At 35.9% G+C, this 23142-nt stretch overlaps 1 protein-coding gene across 1 annotated transcript in view; it reads right to left on the bottom strand.

Annotated features, from left to right (window-relative positions):
* Window positions 1–23142, bottom strand: part of MTREX (Mtr4 exosome RNA helicase) — a 106608-nt gene that overhangs the window by 15293 nt on the left and 68173 nt on the right. The window contains exons 19-22 of the mRNA XM_047086584.1: window positions 22702–22830; window positions 10829–10939; window positions 9394–9582; window positions 4733–4896 (exon numbers count right to left, since the gene is read on the bottom strand). Coding sequence (XP_046942540.1) covers window positions 4733–4896; window positions 9394–9582; window positions 10829–10939; window positions 22702–22830 — 593 coding nt within the window. The remainder of the gene's footprint in view (window positions 1–4732; window positions 4897–9393; window positions 9583–10828; window positions 10940–22701; window positions 22831–23142) is intronic.

The following is a 23142-nucleotide window of genomic DNA, read 5'->3' as shown; positions in this document are numbered from 1 at the left end:
CCTCTGGGTCCAGGGTTCCATTTAATTGTTTTTAAGTTATTTAACAAATAATTTATAACAAAAAGGATAATGAAAAACAACTTCATTAGAAATCTTAATTAAAATGTACCCATAGTAGCCACACATTTTATTCCACAGTCTCCCAATGTTGAGAATGTGTATAACCCAGATGGGCAATGGTCTTTAAATGCTACAAATTGCTGTTCATCAACTATCATCCACAAATCTGGACTATATCCATGTAGTTTATGCAATTCTAAATTTCTTTTTTTTTTTTTTTAATGTTTATTTGTTTTTGAGACAGAGAGAGACAGAGCATGAATGGGGGAGGGTCAGAGAGAGGGAGACATAGAATCTGAAACAGGCTCCAGGCTCTGAGCTGTCAGCACAGAGCCCGACGTGGGGCTCAAACTCATGGACAGTGAGATCATGACCTGAGCCGAAGTCGGCCACTTAACCGACTGAGCCACCCAGGTACCCCGCAATTCCAAATTTCAAATACATCCCCAAGAGGTACTAGCTCATCATCATGTCTGGTTTTTTTCCTGCACTTAATATTATCAAAATATACTACTGACAGCAGATTTTAAATACATCTCCTTTAAAGGTTCTAGCTTATTATTTTTGGTTCCTCTTTTGAATCATCAAAATACACTATTTTTAAAAATTTTGACAACTTGTAATTCTGTTGAAGAGAGGAAGGCCATCCTCTTTGCTGCGTAATTATTGTACAACATTTTCATATTCAGGTTTATATTATACAGATTAGAATAATCGGGGTGCCTGAGTGGCTCATCAGGTAAATGTCCAACTTCAGCTCAGGTCAGGATCTCATGGTCCGTGTTGGGCTCTGTGCTGACAGCTTGGAGCCTGGAGCCTGCTTTGGATTCTGTGTCTCCCTCTCTCCAAAAAAATAACAGTTTAAAAAAAAACAAAAAAAAAGATTAGAATAATCAATCCAACCAATTTTTTTTTCTCTCTCCAACTTTTTCTTGATAATTTTCTTATACTTACCACTGTTTTCAGTATTTGACCACTTAAAAACCATATCAAACACAATTTAGCAAGCAAATCATAAAAGATGAAAGACAGTTATAAATCCTTCTAGTAGAATGGGATGATCCAAGTTCTTAGCACAAAACATTACATAACTCCTTCTTGAACCGAAAGAAAAGTAAAATAGGAATCGTAACTTTTTCTTTCTGTCCTTAGAGATCTATTATTCCCTTATTGATTCTTCAGTTTGAGAATTTACCTATAGTCTAAGATTTTGCTTATATGATTTCACTATCATCACTGTGTCTTATGATTTGTCTAATAATTGGAAAATATCTTTCTTTTTTTTCTCCTTGCCATCATGGGTAGAAAACAAAAAATTATAAATTTTTAACTGTGTTCAGTGGAAGCTACAAAAGACTACAAAGGCAGTGTTTCTAGAATTCTGTAATCAAGGTTCCATAAAGTCTCTTACATTTATAAAACAGTAATCATGAGGGTGTTAACTCTATTTTTATTAAAAAAAAATTTTTTTAACGTTTATTCATTTCTGAGAGAGAGTGAGACAGAGGGCAAGCAGGGGAGGGTAAGACATAGAGGGAGACACAGAGTCTTAGGCAGGCTCCAGTCTGAACTGTCAGCACAGGGCCTGATGTGGTGACCTGAGCAAAAGGGGGATGCTTAATGACTGAGCCATCCAGACACGCTGGGTATTCAACTCTATTTAAAAAAAACAAACAAACTTTACTTTGACTTCTAAAAAAGGATAAAGTCTCTAATTATCAATCTTTATAAATAATTTTAACTATTCAAAAATAAAGTTAAAAACTAAATTTGGCCTTCTGATGGTAAAAGGAGAGTTAAGTCAAACAAAGAGGACAGTACAAATAAGGCAAGACAACTTAAGGAACTACATGTTACTATATACACCCTACAAGAGCAGACAGGAAAGATTACTAGATCATAGGAGAGTGATCTAACAGGTTATATAGGCAATTATGTAAAAAGAAAATTGAGAAACTCAAAATAAGACTGGAGACATTCATAGCAAGTTTCATAACATCTAGGAAAAATATGCAGGAATGAGCAGGATTTGAGGTGGGAGCGAGGGAAAAGGTCATGCTAAGAGAAAGAAATACGTGGGATATGGCTACAGAGGAAGGGCAACAACACTAAATTATGGAATTTATTCTAAAAGCATTAGGGAATAACTGACAGACTTTTATCAAAAGATTGACATGACAGGATTTGTGCTTTGGAAAGAATACTCTGAAAGCAGTACAAAGGATGGGTTATAGACACTCAAGATAGGAAGCAACAAAAATGAGGGCTTCTGTAGTACCCTAGCAAGAAATAATGAAGGCCCACTAGTAGTCAGTGGGAACAGTTAAAGGGGCACAGATGTGGAGGAAACAGGAAGATGGGAAGAGAGAGAGAAGGAAGAGAAGTCTAGAATGACTCCCAAGTTTTCTCTTCAGAGGCTGGGTCTTATTCAGCAAGACAGAAACCAGAGGGAGAAGCAAATACAGGGGGAAAGGTAACATACTTTCATATGTGATAGTGTTACTTCTATCTCTCTACCTAGTCTGTTTTAGAATATAACCAATACCATTCTCCCAAGACTAAATCCAGCTATAGATACTTAAGAGAAATTAATTTCTATGTTGTTAGATTCTATATAATATTACAAAGAAATAATTCCAATAACATTATTTTTGACATATGAATTAGTAGACCAGTGTCGTGGTGAAGCTTTATTCCTGGGTAAATTATTAACCTTAAGGTGCCTACGATTCTTTAATGACAAAGTAGGAAAGTAGGTTTAAGGAAAACTAGATGCTGACATGCCAAATCTAACTTGAACAAATGATATATTTGACCCAGACAGTGACTAAAAAATTATGAATTAGCTTGTGAACACTTAAAAAAACAAGGGATTTCATTTCACCTAAAAATCTGGATTTTTGGCTTTTCTAAATTGAAAAATCTGATAACACATTATTCCGTAATAACAACTATTTGGGGCTGGGTTGTTGCTGCCCCCTTTTGGTGGCCAAGAATTGTTCTGGTTTACCACAGTCTCCTCCTGGCTGGCTCCTGTAGACACCAGTTCTTAACATCCGAACTAAATGATCAATAAGAGTAGTATGAATAGGCCTGCCCCAGAAATGTCTGAAACCATATAAAAGGCCTATAATTCTCCAGCTCCATCCATTAGAGCCACGGTGAATATACAAGTAACTGTTTCAAAAACATTTTTTATGAACTCATTGAGAATAATGGTTGTTAAACCATGGACAAAACAAGATATATCTTCAGGCTAATGGAAATCACATAGAGACCTTGAACCAGAACCGTTCAATAGGCCCTTCCTGAGTTTCTGATGCACAGAAACCACCAGAGACAATGAAATGACTGCTATAGTTTCAAGTCATTTAGTTTTAAGGTCATTTGTAATATGGTAAAAGATCACCAAGATAGATAATATCTTATATCCAGTTTTATGCTGTGGCCTATAATATGCTTTGCTGTAATTCCCTAATTGTAAGCCCCAAACTTTAATAACAACTTTAATATATATAAAAAGCAAATGGTTATTACACTACAGTTTAAGGTGGGAATATGTCCATAATTGTAAATAAGAATTCAGTACACAAAACTGTGTATAAACTAAGATTAGAATTATGTAAAAATCCAGAATGCATTAACAAAAAGAAAAAAAGGATTACATCAATATGCCAATTGCATTTGTATCAAATAGTGGAATGAGGGGCGCCTGGGTGGCTGAGTTAGTTGAGTGACTTCAGCTCAGGTCATGATCTCACAGTTTGTGCGTTCAAGCCGCAAGTCAGGCTTTGTGCTGAAAGCTTGGGCCTGGAGCCTGCTTGGGATTCTCTGTTTCCCTCTCTCTCTGCTCCTGCTCTGTCTCTCAAAAATAAACATTAAAAAAATTTTTTTTAATTAGTAGGTGGAAGAAAATTTTTTTAATGTTTATTTATTTAGAGAGAGAGAGAGAGAGACAGAGAGCGAGCATGAGCAGGGGAGGGACAGGAAAGAGGGAGAAAGAGAATCCCAAGCAGGCTCCACACTATCAGTGTGGAACCATGAGATCATGACCTGCGCCGAAATCAATAATTGGACACTTAACTGACTGAGCCACCCAGGCACCCCATGAGATTTTTAAAATTCTTTTTCTAATTTCTCTAATTTAATTCTTTTCTAATTTCTCAATTTCATCATCAAAAACTGCATTTACTGGGGCGCCTGGGTTGTTCAGTTGGTTAATGTATCCGACTCTTGGTTTCGGCTCAGGTCACAATCTCACAACTTGTGAGTTTGAGCCCCATGTCAGGCTCTGCATGCTTTGCCAGCACAGAGCCTGCTTAAGATTTCTCCCTCCCTCTCTCTCTCAAAATAAATAAATGAACTTAAAAAAAAAAGTGCCCATTTAAGGTGCCTGGGTGGCTCAGTCGGTTAAGAGTCCAACTTCAGCTCAGGTCATTATCTCACATTTTGTGGGTTGGAGCCCCACGTCGGGCTCTATGCTGACAGCTTGGAGCCTGGAGCCTGCTTCGGATTCTGTGTCTCCCTCTCTCTCTGATCCTCCCCCACTCGCACTCTGTCTCTCTTTCTCTCTCAAAAATAAACATTAAAAACAACAAAAAAAGTGCCCATTAAAAAAAAAAAACACACTATCTCATTTTAAAATCAGTTTTCTAGAACAACCAGGTTTTACCTGCTTATCTCACAAGCCACTCGTCCTTTCATCTCTATGACATCAGAAGAAGTAGCAAATCCCAACCTCCTTAAAACACGTTTGCGGCATTTGAGCTCATCCATTTGTAGGACAGTTCTTGCTTTCTTTAGTTCTCGCTTTGCAGATTTAATATCTATTGCAATCTAAGGCATATGAAAGTATAAAGAAAGTTCAATAAAGTAAACAAAGTAAAATGAAATTTACTCATGTAATGAAATAAAAAATCTTTCATAAGGATACCTTACAAGGATACCTGGAACTTCTTAGATACTTACCTAGGATATTAGAAAAAAGGAAATAATACATCTGTAGTTATTAAATACTTGTAGAAATGTTAAATATATGGAAATATAAAACATCCATTTGAAAAATGTAAGGCAACTTAGGGAAATATAGGAGTTGATAAAGTTTAAGAAGTTGGGGAACAGAGTATGATTCTTGCTTAAATAAGGAGCAAGGAGGAAAGTCTAGAAGGAGAGTTGGACAGCCAGCAGCTAGATAAGGTAACCTGCTGGAGGTAGAAAAAGTCAGTGGTAAATTAGAATAGGCTTTCCCAAGATAAGATTTGACCATTAATCATGCTTCTAAAGCAGCATCAGCTTCAGCTTTTCATCCTTAGAAAATGAGGGGGTAGCTTAGAGAAGAGCAAAGAGGAGATATATGAATCTTATTTCTTGGCTACTAATATTTCCCCCATGATGTGTCCTGAAAGGTGTTCCTTTCTCTTTGCCCTCTAATTCTATCATAAAATTGCCAAAGCTGGAAATGGCTTTAGCAAAGAGAACAGGTCTTTATTCTATATTTTAAAAGGAAAATGTATTTTTAGGTCATCCTTCAGAGTGGATGAGTTTTAAAATTCTATTTATCAGTAAATATTACATACTTTCAAACTGTGACAAGAATATCATAGTACAAGAGCAAGACAACACTGGATTCCAAGGTTAGGGCTTCAAATTCAGAAAAAGACTGGCAAAAAGAAAATTTTAGGGAATAGAAGTTAAAATTCAAAGATTCTGGAATTTTGGAGATTTATTAAGACTCAGTTGAGGACCAGAAATGATAAAGGCAAAACAGTGGTCAGTAATGGATATTTACTGACAGCTAACTATGTACCCTATTTTCAGTGCTTTACATTATTTATTTTTTAAAAATTTTTTAATGTTTATTTATTATTTTGAGGTGAGGGGCAGAGAGAGGGAGACACAGAATATGAAGCAGGCTCCAGGCTCTGAGCTGTCAGCACAGAACCTGACGCAGGGCTTGAACTCCTAGACCGAGAGAGATCATGACCTGAGCTGAAGTTGGATGCTTAACTGACTGAGCCACCCAGGTGCCCCGAATTTTTATTTTTTTTAAATGTTTATTTGAGAGAGAGTGAGCGCCGAGTGGAGGAGGGGCAGAGAGAGAGAATCTCAAGCAGGCTCTGCACTGTCAGCACAGAGCCTCATGGAGGGTTCGATCCCACAAACCATGAGATCATGATCTGAGCTGAAATCAAGAGTTGGACACTTAACTGACTGAGCCACCCAGGTGCTGCTACATTACTTCATTTAATTCTTATAGTAATATATAGGGTAGGTAACTAATATTAAATACGAATTTTACAAAGATAAAAATCTGAGACAGAGATTACTAAGTAATTTGGTCAAAATCACAGAGCTAGTGATTAATAAAGATGGCATTCAAAACCACTCTGCCAGCCTTGAGAATCCAATCTCTTAATGGGTATCTACACTGTTATGAACAAATGTGTTGTCATAATGCTATGAGGATAAAAAGAATGCTTTCTATGCTAGACCATTTTCTGCATAACTAGCATAGCTATACTAGCATAACTCATCAGGTCTATTATATTAAAACAAGTTGTTTTCTACAGTGTCTTTGAAAGAGGATGTCCTCTTTAGGATGACCTAAAAGAGAAGACTGCTAAGTACTCAGAGGCATATAAAGCTTACCAGTGAGTAGAAGACAGCCCCCTATTAAAGATTTTTTTCCTGAATAAATTTTACTGAAATGTACTTTGGATATACTGAGTTAAATAAAATATTATTAGAATTAATTTCACTTTTTGAAATGTGGTTACTGGAGAATTTGCTTTTTCAGACAATGCTACAAGAACATACTTGTACTACCTCACCTTGGAGTCTCAATTCCTAGAAGCAGGAAAACTTGGTCAGGTATGAGCACTTAAAATGATGACAGCTGAGGGATCAGATTTTTATCTTCTTAGGCAGGGTTAAGGGATGTGAAATTTATCCTTCAGTCAGTAGGAGGCCATAAAAAGACTTGTTTTTCCTTCCCTAAATTGTTAACTCTTTGTAGTTTTCTTTTATTATAAAATGTTATAGAAGCACATTACAGACAATTAGGGAGAAAAAACAGGAAGAAAAAAACACTGCTATAATCTCAGTGCCCAAACAACCACTTAAGGTTTCCCTTTTTGTCTTTTTGGTATATGTTTTTATTTTTGCTAAATTATAATCATAGTCCACATCAATTTCAGATCCAACTTTTTACATTTAATGCTCTTGTGTAAGCATTTTTCCACGTACTGTTGAGTTTTCACAACAAGATTATTTAGTCAGTCCCTTAGCCAGACACTAAGGCCTTTTTCCTTTATGTCAGAGTACTCAGGTAACACCACTCTCTGTGGCTTCGCACCGTTTTCTTTGTGGACGTTTTCCAGTCATTATTCAACCAAGCTCAAGTCTCTTTGTTTTTGTGTTGTGGAATTGCTAAGGGTGACTCTCTGGTGGAAACAGAGAAAGTAAATTTAAGAAGGTAGGGAGCTGATGCAATGGTCCCAAGGAGAGATGAACAGGCCAGGATCATGGGTATCCTTGTAGAAGTTACTAACGCTTTTGGTTTCTCAGTTTCCTCATCTTGAGCAGTACCTTCATGGTGGATCAGAGCATGGTGCACTACACGTCCACCAAGAACACAGCTGGTGTGCCCCACCGCAGCCCAGGGCCCCATTATGTTAGTTCACAGAAAGCTAGAACGAGTGTTGTAAAACTGTGAACTAAACATACTACTCTGTTAAGCCAAGAAGTTTCCACTCACACACTTGTTCAATAAATACTAGGTATCTATTTTATAAAGAGATCACTTGGGATAGAGGAGAGTACAAGAAAGCTAAAATGAAATGCCTGACCCTAAAGAGTTTAAAATAATAGTTTGTGTAACAGGAAGACTAATGTGATAAAAGTGGCATGCGATTAAAAGCTGAAAAGGCTTAACAGCAAGGAGCTGTAAGTTTGAAGGTGGATGGAACATTTCTAGAGTACAAAAGATTCTAGTTGAAGAGAAGTATACAGTGGAAAGGAATGTCTTCACTTCAAAAAGCTTTTCCTAAATTCATTATTCACAATGAATAATGTATCTGTGAGGCAGTACAAGTATGTTCTTGTAGCATTGTCTGAAAAAGCAAATTCTCCAGTAACCACATTTTAAAAAGTGAAATTAATTCTAATAATATTTTATTTAACTCAGTATATCCAAAGTACATTTCAGTAAAATTTACTGAGGAAAAAAATCTTTAATAGGGGGCTGTCTTCTACTAACTGGTAAGCTTTATATGCCTCTGAGTACTTATCACAGTCTTCTGCTCTTTTAGGCCATCCTAAATTAATTATCTGTTAATTAACTAGCTTTTCTGGTTACAGACTACAGCTAATTACCCTAAAAGCTGAGCTATTACACACCACTAGGAAGGCTATAATCAAAAACACAGACAATAACAAGTGTTGGTGAGAACACAGAGATATAAGAGCTTTCATAAATTGCTGTAAATGTATGCATGTACATTTACATACACGTAAAGTGGTATAGCCACTTGGGGAAAAAGTCGGCAGTTTCTCAAAAGGTTAAGCCTAGAGTTACTATATGACCCAGCAATTCTACCTAATTCCACACAGGAGAAATGAAAATATCTTCACACAAAACTCGTACATAAAACTTGGTAGCAGGGTTACTCAAAACAGCCAAGAAGTGGAAAAACCCCAAATGTCTATCATCTGTTGAATTGTTAAACAAAATGTGGTATATGCATATAATGGAATATTTTTCAGCCATTAAAAGGAATAAAGTACTAATTCATGGCTACCACATGGATGAACCTTGAAGACATTATGCTAAGTGGAGAAAGCTGACACAAAAGGCCACATACTGTAGGATTTTACTTATATGAAATCTCCAGGATAGGCAAATTGACAGAGGCAGAAAGGAGATTTGTAGTTGCTAGGGGCTGCAAGATGGGAGAAATAGAGTTGACTGCTAATTAGTATAAGGTTTCTTTTGGGGATGATGGAAATGCTCTGGAATTGTGACAGTGGTATGGTTGCAGTTATCTGTAAATATACTAGAAACCAATGAAATGTATGCTTTAAAAGGGTAAATATTACTATACATGAATTATATTACATTTAAAAAAACTTAAGAAAAACCACCAAATACCAAATTATAACAAAATGATCTTCATCTTGTCTTGCTGATAAGAGGTGATGGTCTCCTCAAAAGATAAGGAGATATTTCCCTGTGTTAGCTGATGAAACCAATAGGAAAAGAAAATAGAAAACACATAATCATCTATTTAGTAAAATATATAGAATTTTATGATACAAACTAAGTTTTTGCCATACCTGTGCTTTTTTTTCACAAAGAGTATACACTGTTTCCAAATTTGGATCATTGTGAAGTGGATGAGAATACATTCTATGTTCAAAAGCCTCTACTTTCTGGATGACTTTTTTCAGCCCTTGATCTTGAATGCCCATATCATCAATAGGATCTAATAAGGGAACACCATCCGGAAAACGTTTCTGAACTTCCTGAAACAAAAAATTTATAGACAAAATTATTTAAGACTAAATAAATATTTCCTTCTATGTACTTCTGTGCACAAACACATCGAAAAATGCACTTAAACTGGATTGCACTTTTCCGTTGCATTTGGTTTTGAAACCTCCTTTTGAATCATACCATGATATACCGATACAGGGATGTGTTAAATTTATTAATAATTTTAGTATTTAAAGCTGAATAGTTCTAAGTGTGGTACAACTTATTGCTAAACACATTATTGTACATTTAGGTTGTTGTAACCTTTCACTGTCATAAATAATCCTATATTAAACAACCCAGGTGTAAATGGTTTTCAGTTTTCACATTATTTCCTTGGGGCTGATTCCTAGGGGAGTGGGGTACTACTGAGTCGAAAGACGTAAGTTTTTTAAAGGGTCCAGATTCCTGTCATTAATTTTGTGTTTTGGGGTCTTTTCTTTTCTTTTTTTTTTTTTTTTTTTAACATGATTTAACTGTTAAATATAATGAGCATCTGAGTTCAGAGAAGGGACAGCTCACTGTAGGCTGGTACTGCCCTGGGGAGACTTTCAAGGTCTTGGGATAGGCCTTAAAGGTAAAATAGAATTTGGTGAGTTAGGGATAAAACAACAACAACAAACAGTTTATCCACATAAAAATTCTATAAAACTGTCAAGACAATTATTCAATTCAGAAAGCCTGCCTAGGACCACAGCTTGAATGTTCCTGCTCTACAATGAAAGCATCCTGTTTATCTTTGTTTTCTCAAATTCAAGTACAGAGCCTTTGCTGACCAGTAAATGATAATCCAAATGTTTGCTGACCAAATAACTAACAAAATTCCATTTTCTTCCCCTACTGGAAAATGGATTTCTAGAATGTCATAATTTTTCTTATTGAAAATAAAACTAAAAAATGGTTAAAAGTCCTGGCACATGATTTTTATACATAAAATTTTTAATGCAGTCTTAAATATTTTTTTTTTCAACAAATAAAGCAAAACATTTTGCATAAAACAATAGCTATGTTTTCCTTTTTGGGTTCTCCCTTACTTCTCACTTTTGCTATATTCAAGGAGTGGACAATCTATACAAAAATCACGAACTTCCACTACTGGCAGTGTTTATAGTTTTTTGTTTTGTTTTTTTTTTTAAAGAAAGAAATATATTTTAAAGCATTTAAGCTGTCTTGTTATAAATTCTATTTATCTTTACATAAAATTTATATTTAAATTTATAAAACTAATACGTGTACCTGTATTGACTTTAAAACACTCTGTCTATTATCCACTGGCCGAAGGTCTTTAGGAATATAAAGCCTAACACTGCTGATAGCAGACAGGAGGTGCACCAAAACTGGAACAACCTACCAAGAAAAAGTTACAGAATGCTACAATTAAAACTGCACATTTTCAAACTCTGTCATTTCCCAGATTTAGCTTGAATCCTTAAAACGAAGCTGTATTTACAATTTGTAACACATATGATTAAGTAGGTAATAATCACTATAGAAGCACCTATCTTACCAGAAACTGTATTTCAAAAGTAAAACCTAATTCAAACTTCTAAATAACAGGTAAATAAATGGTACCTAAAAATTAGTTATTCCCTCAACACAGAATCCATGCTTTATTTATTTGCATGTACTTATTATTGGCACTTTTTGAATATCTTAAAATATAACAGCACTACACAGGAAGGAAAGACTCCTGTTGATGGGTGAGTAGGATTCATGTAAGCTCTAGATAGGTTTTAATGAAGAGATGAAAAAAAGTATTTCAACCACAGAAAACAGTATACTCCATTAGACACAATATTCAAGAATCACCTATCTTCAAACTTTCTTTCATGTTCTCTCCTGACAAGAATACCTTTTCCTCACCATGAAGTATACCATTTTGCTTCCTTTAAGGACACTGACTGTAAATTTGGAGGTTGTCTGTACACTGAGAAGTTAACACTTTTAAAGGTCCAAATTCATCAGTGTATTATTCTCAATGGCTACCTTACTCTGATCGCTACTAAAAAAAAACAGCTGCCATTGGCTTGCTGGTTAACAAATATATTCATAGTGTTTTATTGAATAAAATGGTAGAGCAGTTGAGCAGAGTTTCTAAAGTCAAGACTGCCTGGGTTTTGATTCAGTTTTCTGCTAGTTTTGAGACCTTGAGTAAGTCCAAATTTTTTAGGCTTCATTCTTCCCATTTTAAAAATGGAGATGAAATTATATCTATCTCATTAAACTGTTGTGAGAATTAAATGAAATAATGCATGTAAAGTGTTTTAAAATAGTTAATAAGCACCTTTAAAAAATGTTATTTAGCGTAAAAGCTAAAAGAACAGAGATCATATTCAAATACCAAAGAGAAAAGAAAGAAAAAAATGGAGAAAGTATGTATTGTTTAAAGCAGACAACTACAGGGGCGCCTGGGTGGCGCAGTCGGTTAAGCGTCCGACTTCAGCCAGGTCACGATCTCACGGTCCGTGAGTTCGAGCCCCGCGTCAGGCTCTGGGCTGATGGCTCGGAGCCTGGAGCCTGTTTCCGATTCTGTGTCTCCCTCTCTCTCTGCCCCTCCCCCGTTCATGCTCTGTCTCTCTCTGTCCCAAAAATAAATAAACGTTGAAAAAAAATTTAAAAAAAATATTAAAAAAAAAATAAATAAAGCAGACAACTACAACTTCTTATTCAAAAGTGACTAAAATAATAATACAACAAACTGTCCACTGTATTTTCTCAACTAGATCTTTCCAACTGTTAATAGCTTGCCATATGTGCTTTTCCTCTTTCTAGTTAAGACTTTGGGATTTTGGTGGGGGAGTGTTTTTCTTTCTGCCTTCCTTTTTCCTATTTTAACCATTTAAAATTAATTTGCAGATAGCATGCCACTTCACCTCACCAGCAAATACTTCATCGTGTATCTTCTAAGAATTACCTCATTATACCATAAAAATTTAATAATACAATCTAATATACAGTTCATATTCAAATTTCCCCAAATGACTCACTAATGCCATTTATAGATACTACCACCAGCTTTATTTTTTTTTTAAGTTTATTTTTTTGACAGAGAGAGAGAGAGAGCGAGAGAGAAAGAATAAATCACAAGTAGAGTTGGCAGGATTAGCGTGGAGCCTGATACAGGGCTCGAACTCATGAAACCAAGAGATCATAACCTGAGCCAAAAGTGAGTTGGACACTTAACTTGACTGAGCCACCCAGGTACCCCGATACTACCACCACTTTTGGATCTAAGATCCAGCCAAGGATCATTTCTTGCATTTAGTTGTCAGATCTCTTTAGCCTTTTTAAATCTAGAATACTGCCTACTTTGTTTTTATGGAATTGACTTTTATATAATTTCAAATTTTTACAAAAGTCACTAGAACAAAGAGTTCCCATAAACCTTTATTCAGATTCACCAAATATTCACATTTGCCCCATTTGCTTTATCATTCTCTCTCCCCACACATATACCACATCCGTAGTACAAGTATTAAAAGAGGGAAATTTAATGTTGAAACAATTATTATCTAATCTATAATGCATATTAATATTCCATCTACTTCTCCAATTGCCTCCTAAAATGTGCCTTTTATACCACACTTGTTCTCTCCCACCACTCTACGTATCCAAATTAGGATGATAAATTATGTTTACTTGTGGTAATTCTTTATTTTACCTTAATCTGGAACAGTTTCTTTTGTGTGTGTGTGTGTGTGTGTGTGTGTGTGCTGCTCAGGACACTGACATTTTTGAATACACTAATTATTTTATGAATGCCTCTGAATTTGGGTTTGTCTCATTATGATGAATCATGAAATTCAGGATATGAATTTTTGGCAGAAATGATGTTTTTTGTTCTTCCTGTCCACTGGTCAACGTTACTAGTGATATTAATTTTTATGACTTGATTCAAGTGGTTATCTCTGGCATTCTCTAATGTAAACTTACTACTTTTCCCTTTACAATTAATAAGAAATTTATAGGGATATTCATTACTTTGTAAATATCCCATTCCTCATTTAAACTTTCAACTCACTAGTTTTAGGATCCATGGATTAGTTATTTGGTAGTTGCCTAATGGCGACTTTTCTAACATATTCGTTCCTTCTATATTTTACCTACCTACCTACCTACCTACCTACCTACTTACCTACCTACCTCAGTATGGATTTGGGGCTGCTTTCACTTGATTATAATATTTTAATATAATTATTTTTATTTTCAAGTTGTCAATTTCATGTTTAAGTAAGACATTATGAGGGCTGAACTGGTTACTGAACCAGCAATTTGTGACCCTTGCAAATAACAGATGCAGTGTCTGAATCGAAAGAGAACACACACATGTATGTACATTATTCAAAATGTCAGAAAACAACAACATCCAGGAAGACATCCAGGTGGCTTACAGATACATGAAAAGATGCTCAACGTCACTCATCATCAGGGAAATACAAATCAAAACCATGATGAGATACCACCTCAAACCTATGAGAGTGGCTAACATTAACAACACAAGAAACAAAGGGTTGGCCAGCATGCGTCGAAACAGGAATCCCCTTGCACTGCTGGTGGGTATGTAAACTGGTGCAGCTACTCTGGAGAACAGTGTTTTGGAGGTTCCTCAAAAAACTAAAAATAAAACTACTCTACAATCCAGCAATTGCACTATTAGGCATTTACCCAAAGGACACAAAAATACAGATTTGAAGGGGTACATGCACCCAATGTTTATAGCAACATTATCAATAACAGCCAGACTATGGAGGGAGTCCAAATGTTCACTGATGATTGGATAAAGAAAATGTGGTATACATATGCAATAGAATATTACTCAGCCATCAAAAAGAATAAAATCTTGCCATCTGCAATGACATGGATGGGGGTAGAATGTACTATGCTAAGAGAAATAAATGTATCAGAGAAAGATATAATGAGTTCACTCATGTGTGGAATTTAAGACACAAAACAGATGAACATATGGGAAAGCTGGAGGAAAGAGAAGAAAGGGACACAAATCACAAGAGACTCTTTAATGATAGAGGATAAAATGAGAGTTGACGGAAGTGGGTGTGAGATGGGCTAGACTGGGTGATGAGTATTAAGTAGGGCACTTGTGATAAGCATTGGGTGTTGTATGGAAATGATGAATAACTGAATTCTACTTTTGAAACCAACACTGCACTGTATATTAACTAATTAAAATTTTAAAAAAGGAAAAAGATAAGCAAATGATAAGGTAGCTAACATCAGAAGTCAGTAAGTTTAAGTGAATACAACCTAAATAAGTTTCAGATGATCTCATTTCTTCAAATCAAGGACATTAGCTAAAATATAATTTTTGAATTTTTCATCCAGAAAAGATACATGTAGTTTTTTTTAGTGTTTATTTATTTTTTTGAAGGAGAAAGAGACAGAGCATGAGCAGGGGAGGGGCAGAGAGAGAGACACACACACACACAGAATCTGAAGCAGGCTCCAGGTTTCACGCTGTCAGCAAAGAGCCCAATGTGGGATTCAAACTCACAAGCCATGGGATCATGACCTGAGCCGAAGTTGAAGGTTTAACCAACTGAGCCACCTGGGCACCCCCAGAAAAGATATTTTTTGACCTAACTACATTTTAATCAAGTCCAGGCCCAGTTATTTAAACCAATATGTTTTATTAAATTTTAGATTTATAAAAACTAAATGTGTGCCTTGATCTAATTTTCCTTCAAGAACTCTGGAAATTAACGAAAAGCTTGCAGCAATCCAAGAAGCATTTAAAAAGCTTAATTTTGTATCATACACACTCCAAGTTAAAAGAAAGAAAAATGACTATGGAAATGCCACTTCCTACTCATATTTCATGCAAAGGAAATCTGGTTTAAACCTATCCAGAGTAGTGTCACAGTAAGTAGAGTTGAGAGATGAAATTTCCTTATAAAGTGTCTATGAATCCTGTGTCCAGGATTCCTATTCAAAATATCAATTTATAGAAGTGAACAATATTATATACATACACTATGTCTTAAGGTATAGTCCTTCTCTCTGTTTTACTAGTTTGATCATTCAATAGAACTCAGAGTTCTTTTTAAAAAGGCATGTTTCATGCTCTGTGTATGTTGCTTTCTCAGCTGGAAATGCAATTCTTGTCTGAAAAGATCCTTACAAGTCAGTTTTCTTTTTTTTTTCTTTTAATATTTTTTAAAATGTCTATTTAGTTTTGAGAGACAGAGAGGGAGCAAGTGAGTGAGCACATGAGCATGAGCAAGGGAGGGACAGAGAGAAAGGTAGACACAAAATCCAAAGCAGACTCCAGGCTCTTAGCTGTCAGCACAGAGCCCAATGTGGAGCTCGAACCCATGAACCGTGAGATCATGACGTGAGCCTAAGTTGGACACTTAACTGACTGAGCCACCCAGGAGCCCCAAGTCAGTTCATTTTCTTAATACTTCTTTTATAAAACCTTTATTGACTTCCCCCCACCAAACACACTCTACTCCAGTTGGAGGATACATTTTTGATGTTCACTAACTTGAGCACAAAATGTTCCCCCCATTAAGCTGTAAACCCCTTGAAATCAGAGACTATATATATAACTTATATTAATAGATCCCCACTTAATTCCTGGAAATAAACTGAAAAAATGTTATATGCTGGGGTGTCTTGGTGGCTCAGACGGTTAAGCATCCGACTCTTGTATCAGCTCAGGTCATAATCTCACGGTTCTTAAGTTTAAGCCCCATGTCAGACTCTGGATTGATAGCACAGAGCCTGCTTGGGATTCTCTCTTCCTCTCTCTCTGCTCCTCCCCCACTCATCATCTCTTAAAAATAAATAAAAATTTTAAAAAATGTTATGCATTGGGTGACTCATTCAGTGAGGTTCTTGATTTTGGCTCAGGTCATGATTTCATGTTCTAGAGACTGAGCCCCCTGTCGAGAGCCTGCTTGGGATTCTCTCTTCCCTTTCCCCACTCACTCTAATGCTCTCTCAAAATTAACCTTTAAAAAAAAATTATACTTCAATTATACCTCAGTTTAAAAAATATTATAGAAGGAAAGACGCAGGTTGCCTAGGATCCAGTGGCATCTACCCTGCACAAACCATTAAAATGAGACAAATCATGATCATTATGTAGTACAAAGCTTCTCAATATCTTTAAGTAAAATGGGCACAGCGACTAAGCTAAATAAAATCTGGGCCAGAAGCAAGATAGACAACAAGTAAGTTTTCCTTAAAATACTAACTCCAATGAAATTAGTCATTAGATCATTATCTTGAAGAGTCAAAGCCTTCAGTGTGAAAGAATGCCATGACTTTTCATCGATGTCTGCCAGGAGAGAAAAAGAATGTTGGCAGGTGTGCCACATGCTTGCCATTCCAAGCTGCAATAACTTCAAAGGTCCTTTTGAATACAGTGACTATCAGCTAAATTGTGGGAGTTTTACTCTCATTTACAGTTAAGCAGTCAACTGTAAAATACACGTTATGGAAAAAAAATCATACAAGTTATAATAGGGCTGAAGTTTGAGCAATGAAATTATAAGATTGAATTGAAACCAAACGTTAGGTAGGATTCGGAATTATACTTTTAATTATCACTCTAAAACATTTAATAATGAATAATATCCTTCAATACTGCCAATTCCAAATTTCACTGTCATTTGAAATGATCCAAAGCAGCATCCTCTAATGCTGCAATGGCAGATTTTAATTTCAATAAATCAAAGGTTATTATATCATATATCATCACAAAGACATTTCTTAAAATTCCTAGGAATACACCACATACTTAAAGTAATGCTTTAAAATAACAAAATTCCAGTATATCTGCCTTCAAATACATACTTGGAATCTCAATATTGACGTTTTACCTGCAGTAATTTTGTCCTAATTATTAAAAGGGGGGGTGAGATATTCAAGAAATACAGGTATCTCATATGGCAAACTCAATGTTTTGCAATTAATTGAAACCACAGGTAAACTGAGGAGCTTGGGAAGATGGCAGAACAAGAGGATCCTGAGCTCACCTCCTCCTATGGACACACCAAGACCTTAACTACAGTGCAGCTCATTCTGAAAAGGGACCAAAGACGTATAACAGCTCTTCCACAATGAAGATAAAGAAAAAAGGCCATACTGAGAAGAGTAGAAGGGGGCAGGGACACAGTTGGGAACCAACTCTGTCAGCATGGTGACCCACAAACAGGAGCGATATCACAAGCACACAGTCCCACCTGAGGAGTGAAAGGATCAAATCCCACATCAGGCACCCCTGCTCTGGGATGTGCATCAGGAAGAAAAGCCCCCTTATAACATCTGGCTTTGAAAATCAAGGAAACTTCACTCTGGGAGAGTCGGAGGGCTAGAGGAAACTTAGAATCCACTCCTAAAGTGCCAGTGTATTCATTCAGTTTGAGACCCAACAGAAAGGCAGCAGTTTGAAAAACATACAAGTTATTAAGTGAAGGAGATCTACTAAGTAATTTTAGGGTGTGTGCCAAAAGGGCTGGAAGTGTAGGAATTTTCTCGAGAAATAAAGTCTTACCAGGTGCCATTTTTCTTCTCCTGTAGCCTAGCTGGCCTGATGCTTGCAGAAGCCAGTTCTGACACTCTCCATTTACCTTCTAGCACTGCTCAACCTGCTCTGGTGTTCCCCTGTGGATCATCCAACCCACCTGCCCTGACAGGAGTTCCCCCCAAAGTGGCTCATGCCATACCATACCCACCAGGCAGCCTCAGCTAGAACCTGTGTCCACCCAAAGTGACTACTGCCAATATAACTAGTGAGCAGCAGCTAGAATTGGTATCTTGCCCGCCAGCATGGTCTCAACAATTATAGCTGGGCCTCACTAATTAAAACAAAAGAAATGAATAAATAAAATAAAATTACTCTCACTGACTAAAATAAAATAAAATAAAATGAAAATGGAATAAACACTTCAAACAAAAGATACAAACACTGACTGAAAGGATAAAAAAACAAGATTCATCTACGTGTTGCCTACAAGAGACTCCCTTCAGACATAAAGACACAAACAGACTAAAAAGTGAAGAGATGGTAAAAGACATTCCATGCAAATGTAAGTGGGGGAAAAAAGCTGGGTAGCAACACTAAGACAAAACAGATTTTAAAACAAGAAGTGTAATAGGAGATAAACAGAGACATTATATAATAATGAGATCAATCCAACAAGAGAATGTGACAATTGTAAATTTCTATGCATCCAACAGAGAAGCACTTAAACTTACAAAGCAAATATTCAGAAACACATTGGGAGAAATTGACAGTAATAAAGTAAGAGTAGGGGACATGAACATTTACATCAATGGACTGATCACCCAGATAGAAAATCAGTAAGGAAAACAGTCGCTCTGAAGAACACATTAGACAGCATAAAACAAACAGATATATACAAAACTTTCCATCCACAAGACAGAAGAATACACATAATTTTCAAGTGCACATGGAACACTTTCCAGGACAGATTACATGTGAGGCCACAAAACAAGTCTCAATGAATTTAAGCCTGAAATTATATCAAGCATCTTTTCCAACCACAATGGTATGAAACTAAAATTCCATTAGAAAGAAAAACTGGAAAAAAAACACAAATACAAAGACTGACTTCAACAATACATTTAAAGTATTATTCACCATGCTCAGGTGGGATTTATTCCAGGGATGCAAGGATGGTTCAATATCCACAAATCAATCAACAGGATACACCACATTTACAAAAGGAAAGATAAAAATCATATGATTTCCACACATAAAGGAAAAGCTTGTAATAAAATTCAACATCTGTTCATGATAAAAACTCTCCACAAAACAGGTACAGATGGAACATACCCCAACAAAATATGGGACACATAACAAACCCACAGCTAATACCATTCTCAATGGTAAAAAGCTGAAAACTTATCCTCTAACATTAAGAAGAAGGCAAGGATGACTAATGTTGCCATTTTTATTCAACATGGTACTGGAAATCCTAGTCACCGCAATCAGACATGAAAAAGAAATAAAAGGCATCCAAACTGGTAAGAAAGAAGTAACACTGTCACTGTTTGCAAATGACATGGTATTACATACAGAAAACCATAAAGACAACACCAAAAATTGTTAGAATAAACAAATTTAGTGGAATTGCAGGATCAATATACAATTATCTGTTATGTTTCTCTACATTAGTAACAAGCTGTAAGAAAGAGACATTAAGAAAATAATCCCGGGGCGCCTGGGTGGCGCAGTCGGTTAAGCGTCCGACTTCAGCCAGGTCACGATCTCGCGGTCCGTGAGTTCGAGCCCCGCGTCAGGCTCTGGGCTGATGGCTCAGAGCCTGGAGCCTGTTTCCGATTCTGTGTCTCCCTCTCTCTCTGCCCCTCCCCCGTTCATGCTCTGTCTCTCTCTGTCCCAAAAATAAATAAATGTTGAAAAAAAAAAAAAATTTAAAAAAAAAAAAAAAAAAAAAAGAAAATAATCCCATTTACAACTGCATCAAAAAGAATAAAATACCTAGGAATAAAGTTACCCAAGGAGGTGAAAGTCCTGTACTTTGAAAACTGTAAGATAATAATGAAAGAAATTGAAGATGACACAAAAAAAGGAAAAGATAGCCCATACTCAGGGACTGGAAAAATTACTACTGTTAAAATGGCCATACCACTCAAAAAATCTACAGACTGAATGCAATCCTTATCAAAACACCAACAGTATTTTTCAAAGAACTAAAACACACAATCCTAAAATTTGTGTAGAATCACAAAAACCCAAGAAGCCCAACAACCGAAGTAATCCTGAGAAAGATAACAAAGCTGAGACTCAACACAATTCCAGATTTCAAACTATACTACAAAGTTATAGTAATCAAAACAGTACGGTACTGTCACCAAAATAGATCAATGGAACAGAAAAGAGAGCCCAGAAATAAACCCATAAGGAAGGAAGGAAGGAAGGAAGGAAGGAAGGAAGGAAAGAAGGAAAGGAAAGGAAAGGAAAGGAAAGGAAAGGAAAGGAAAGGAAAGGAAGGAAGGAAGGAAGGAAGGAAGGAAGGAAGGAAGAAAAAGAAAGAAACCAACCAACTCATTATATGGTCAATTAACCTAAGAAAAATGAGGTAAGAATGTACAATGTGGAAAAGACAGTCTCTACAATAAATGGTACTGACAAAACTAGACAGCCACATGCTAAAGAACTAAACTGGACCACTTTCCTATACCATATGAAAAAAATAAACTCAAAATGGATTAAAGAACTAAATGTAAATAAGACCCAAAACCATAATACTCCTAAAAGAAAACAAAGAAAATATTGCCTTAGCAATATGTCTTTTTGGACTGGTCTCCTCAGGCAAGGGCAACACAAGCAAAAATACACAACAGAGTCTACATCAAACTAAAAAACTTTTGCACAGCAAAGGAAACCATCCACAACATGAAAAGGCAACCTACTTGAAGGAAAAAGATAATATTTGCAAATGATATATCCACTAAGAGGTTAATATCCAAAAAAAAAAAAAAAAATTAAAGAACTCATACAACCAAACACACACACAAGATCTGATTAAAATTAGACAGAGGACTTGAATAGATATTCTTCCAAAGAAGACATTCAGATAGCTGACACACACATGAAAAGATGCTCAGTATCACTAATCATCAGGGAAATGAGAATCCAAGCCACAATGAGATACCACCATACACCTGTTAGAACGACTAGTATCACAAAGATAAGGAATTAACTGCTGGTGAGGATGCGGAGAAAAGGGACCCCTTGTGAACTGTTGGTGAGAATGTAGGTACAGCCACTATGGAAAACAGGCAGCTCGTCAAAAAATTAGCAACAGAAATATCATATGATCCATTAATCCCACTTCTGGTTATCACCCCTAAAAAAATGAAAACACTAATTTGAAAAGATATATGTACCCCTATGTTTATTGCAGCATTATATACAAATACAACAGGCAAGATATGGAAGCAATCTAACTGTCCATTAACAGATGAATGGATAAAGGTGTGTTTTACACACATAGGCATAAAAAAGAAAGAAATCTTGTCACGTGCAACAACATGGATGGACCTAGAGGGTATTATGTTAAGTGAAATAAATCAAAGATAAATACCACATGATTTCACTTATATGTGACATCTAAAAAACAAAAGTAATAAACAAAAAGCCAAAAACAAACTTATAAATACAGAGAACAAAGAGACTGGTGGTTGCGAGAGGGAAGGCAGGTGACGTGATGGATGAAACATGTGAAGGGGATTTAAGAGATACAAACTTCCAGTTAGAAAATGAGTAAGTCACAGGGATGAAAAGCACAGCACGGGAAATAGAGCCAATAATATCATAGTAACTTTATATGCTAGCAGATGGTAGCCACACTTATCACGGTGAGCATTTTTTTAATGTTTATTTATTTACTTTGAGACAGCGTGCACATGTGTGTGAGTGCAAGTGGGGGAGGCACAGAAAGAGAGGAGAAAGAGAATCCCAAGTAGCCAGACACAGGGCTCAATCTCAGGAACCCTGAGATCAGGACCCAAGCCGAAATCAAGAGTCAAGGCACTTAACCAACTGAGCCACCCAGATGCCCTCGTGGTGAGCATTTCTTAATATATATAAATACATAAATGTTGAGTCACTAATATAATATTGTATGTCAACTATACTACAATTGAAATTTTGTTAAAAGCACATGTAAATTAAATGGTTCCAACTAGGGAAACTTATGAAGGAATTTTCAATTATTAAAACACTGCTTTCATATTTCAAAGGAATATAATAAACATGAAGTAACACTGTAAAATTATTTGATCATAAAAAAGATAAAACATCTTTAGTAGTCCCAGTAAAATCCAGCTTCATGTGAAAATTTAAATTATTAAATTCTCTTTATCTTTCACTTCATCTTTGTTTACCTGACCACAATTTGATACAGAAACAGAGAGCTTAAATCTCATTAATCATCCTTTTGATATTTTAGATGGCTTTAATATACCTTTAAAAACTCTGAAAACTTACAGTTTTGACATCAAGTATGTTCACTATAATCATATGCAGGAAATATAGTGATTATAAATAATTCAATAAGTACTTGAAATCTGAAGATGATAAATAAAGTCCAAACCTGCATCTCTCCTTTCTCATCAGGCTTAGCTGGTTTTGCAGCCTCAGTAGCTGAATTTTTCAAACTTTCTTTGCTACAGCGCAGAAGTACTTCTACTACATATAAAGGATCCAGTTCACCAGAATTAGGCTAGAAAAAACAAGATAAAAGGAACTTATTATGTCTTAAAAACTGATGGAAAAATTTTAAGTTTTATATGTACATGGACTATGTTCCCAGCATTTAGCATTATGATAATGGCACATACTGCACAGTAAATATTTATGTCATGATATGAAGGCTGTCCTTCTTCATCCTTCAACATGCTCCACTGGATGAGAAAACATAGAAATTAGCTGAAACTTCAGAATTCAGATGAGATTTTATGTTCAAGATGGTATGGCTATAGACTTGATACTTATGAATTTAAACAGTATGAGTTCTTAACTATGACATAAAATG

Source organism: Lynx rufus, unplaced genomic scaffold (assembly GCF_022079265.1).
Source record: "Lynx rufus isolate CCGP_SWC_20201006 ecotype Redwood Valley unplaced genomic scaffold, mLynRuf1.p SCAF_1, whole genome shotgun sequence".
Taxonomy (NCBI): Eukaryota; Metazoa; Chordata; class Mammalia; order Carnivora; family Felidae; genus Lynx; species Lynx rufus.
Note: the sequence above shows the minus strand (reverse complement) of the source record. Positions and strands in the feature narration are given on the sequence as shown.